This window comes from Myotis davidii, unplaced genomic scaffold, assembly GCF_000327345.1.
Source record: "Myotis davidii unplaced genomic scaffold, ASM32734v1 scaffold698, whole genome shotgun sequence".
NCBI lineage: Eukaryota > Metazoa > Chordata > Mammalia > Chiroptera > Vespertilionidae > Myotis > Myotis davidii.
The window spans coordinates 2481716-2484334 of NW_006290032.1; the positions used below are offsets into that span (position 1 = coordinate 2481716).

Below are 2619 nucleotides of genomic sequence, written 5' to 3' on the forward strand. Positions count from 1 at the left end.
GCAGTCAGGCGGGCAGGGCCCTGAGGGGCCGTGAGCATGACAAGGTCCTGGAGACCTGGTTGTAGCCACTGTGGGCGCGGGTGCCCAGGGAGCTCAGGTGGGGAGCAGTGATCACAGTCTGGGGTGCCCGGGAGCTCACGTGTGGGGAGCAGTGATCACAGTCTGGGGTGCCCGGGAGCTTGGGTGTGGGGAGCAGTGATCACAGCCTGCCTGCAGGGTCCTCTGTGCCCCTCCTGTAAACGGGTCTGGTCCCTGAGTGTGGGCTGCCTGCACCTCCATCCAGGACATAGGATGTGGCTGCGGATGCTGCAGGCCTGAGGCAAGGAGCCTGGAGAAGGTGCCAAGGCTCCTACCGGCTCTGTCTGGCAAGTGGTCATCCTCAGAGGGCTGTGCTCCAGGGAGGAAGCCAGGCTGGCACCACAGCCCACCACCAGCAGCTGCCCGGCGTCAGTGAGGGACTCAATGAGTCCATTCCTAGCGCCGGGCTGTGCCACAGGCCGCCTTCAGATCAGGGTTGAGCTGTCCCCAAGTTCAGATTTGTGCCCTAAGCGAGGCCGACTGTCAGTAGGGGTGGGAGGGGCTCACCATGGAGTGATACGTAACGCACAGGAGGCGGGATATGGAGGGCCTTCCCGGCCTCTGTGAGGACCTCGGCTTTTCCCGTGCGTGATGCCATGAGTTGGGGTCCCTGGCATAGCGGGTGATGCCGTCTGTTTTAACTGGATGCTGTGTTTGGACTGGACTTGGCTACAGGAATGAGAATAAAGAGACGAGAGACAAGGCAGAAGCAGGGAGTCCATATAGAATCAGCGGTTCTCAACCTGTGGGTCGCGACCCCTGAAAATACATCCTGCATGTCAGATATTTACATGACGATTCATAACAGTAGCAACATTACAGTTATGAAGTAGCAACGAAAATAACGTTATGGTTGGGTGTCACCACAGCATGAGGAGCTGTATTAAAGGGTCGCGGCATTAGGAAGGTTGATAACCACTGAATAGATTAAGCAACTCTTTTATGTCATTGAAATCCTGTCCTGGAATCTAAGATTTTATCAACACTTTTTTAAAAAATCGATTTTAGAGAGAGGAAGGGAGAGGGAGAAAGAGAGAGAAACATCAGTGATGAGAATCATGGATCGACTGCCTCCTGCACACCCCACACCGGGGATCAAGCCTGCAACCCGGGCATGTGCCCTGACTGGGAATCGAATTGTGAGCTCCTGGCTCATAGGTCGATGCTCAACCACTGAGCCACACCGTCCGGGTTATTAGCACTACTGAGTTCCTGCTGTTTTTCGTGTGATTAGGTGTTTGTTCTTGGTTAACGTAATTTTAATTCCTATGGTACACTTTTTTTAAAAAATATATTTTATTGATTTTTTACAGAGAGGAAGGGAGAGTGATAGTCAGAAACATCAATCAGCTGCCTCCTGCACATCCCCTGCTGGGGATGCGCCTGCAACCCAGGTCCATGCCCTTGACCGGAATCGAACCTGGGACCCTTGAGTCCGCAGGCCGACGCTCTATCCACTGAGCCAAACCGGTTTTGGCCCTATGGTACACTTTTGATTCAAAACTTCAGAATCAGCGGGGAGCAGTGGAACGCGGGCCTCACTCAGGCACACGCAGCCGGGAGAATCCAGGCTGGGTCCGAGCAGCCTGCCCGGTTCTCCTGCATGCGGCGCTCGGTGGAGAGGCTGGGCAGCCGTCTCCACACAGGGCTTTTCTGTGGGTTTCAGGGCAGAAGACTTAGCATTGGTGTCACCGTGTGCGGGCAGCGTCGGTGTCACCGTGTCGGAGTGAGATATGGACGTATTTGCAGTTGTTGGCATCGTGCTCACGCCTGTGCTTGTGGTTCGCAGACCATGTTTGCTCAGTTTCAACACAGCCGGGAAAAGGCCCTCCCGTCGGACAACGTGCGGCGCGCCCTGGCCGAGAGCTTCCGGGACGAGCAGCGGTTCCAGCTGGGCCTCATGGACGACGCGGCCGAGTGCTTTGTAAGGACTGGGAGCCTCCTGCCCGAGCTCGCGTCCTGCCCCCTCACTGCCGGCTCGCACACTGACCCGGCCACAGCGCGGAGCGTCAGAGCCCTCGCAGCTCAGTCGGCGCCGTGCACGTGCACCTCTGGTTTTGCCCTTGGTGATGCTCCAAGTTTTCCTGAGTGTCAGGCGATGAGGGCAGTGGTCGGCAAACTGCGGCCGCTTGAGTGTGGCTCTTCCACAAAATACCACGTGGGGCCGCGCACATGCAGTGCGATTGAAACTTTGCGGCCACATTCAAGGGCCAAAGAGCTGCATGTGGCTCGTGAGCCGCAGTTTGCCGACCACGGGACTAGGGTATTTCAAAATGTATTTGTTGGAGCAAAAAAGGTTCATTCAATTGAAGACATCACTTCAGCCGGCGCCCCGCCCCCTGGGCCTGCAGGTGCGCACAGCCCGTCTAGTGGGCAGTGACTCGGGGCAGCAGGGCTGGCACGCACCCCATGGCAGGTGGAGAGGCCTGGCGGGGGGAGGCCCTGGGACTGTCGCCGCGTGGATGAGCAGAGCGTCCGTGGTCCGTCAGGGACCCTCCTCACCTTCCTCAGTGTGTCAGTGAGAGATGCTGCCTGTATGTG

The 2619-nt window shown here is 57.3% G+C and overlaps 1 protein-coding gene across 1 annotated transcript in view; it reads left to right on the plus strand.

The window, feature by feature from the left end:
- Positions 1-2619, plus strand: part of USP53 (ubiquitin specific peptidase 53) — a 34019-nt gene that overhangs the window by 3899 nt on the left and 27501 nt on the right. Inside the window, exon 3 of the mRNA XM_006762902.2 lies at positions 1868-2002. Coding sequence (XP_006762965.1) covers positions 1868-2002 — 135 coding nt within the window. The remainder of the gene's footprint in view (positions 1-1867; positions 2003-2619) is intronic.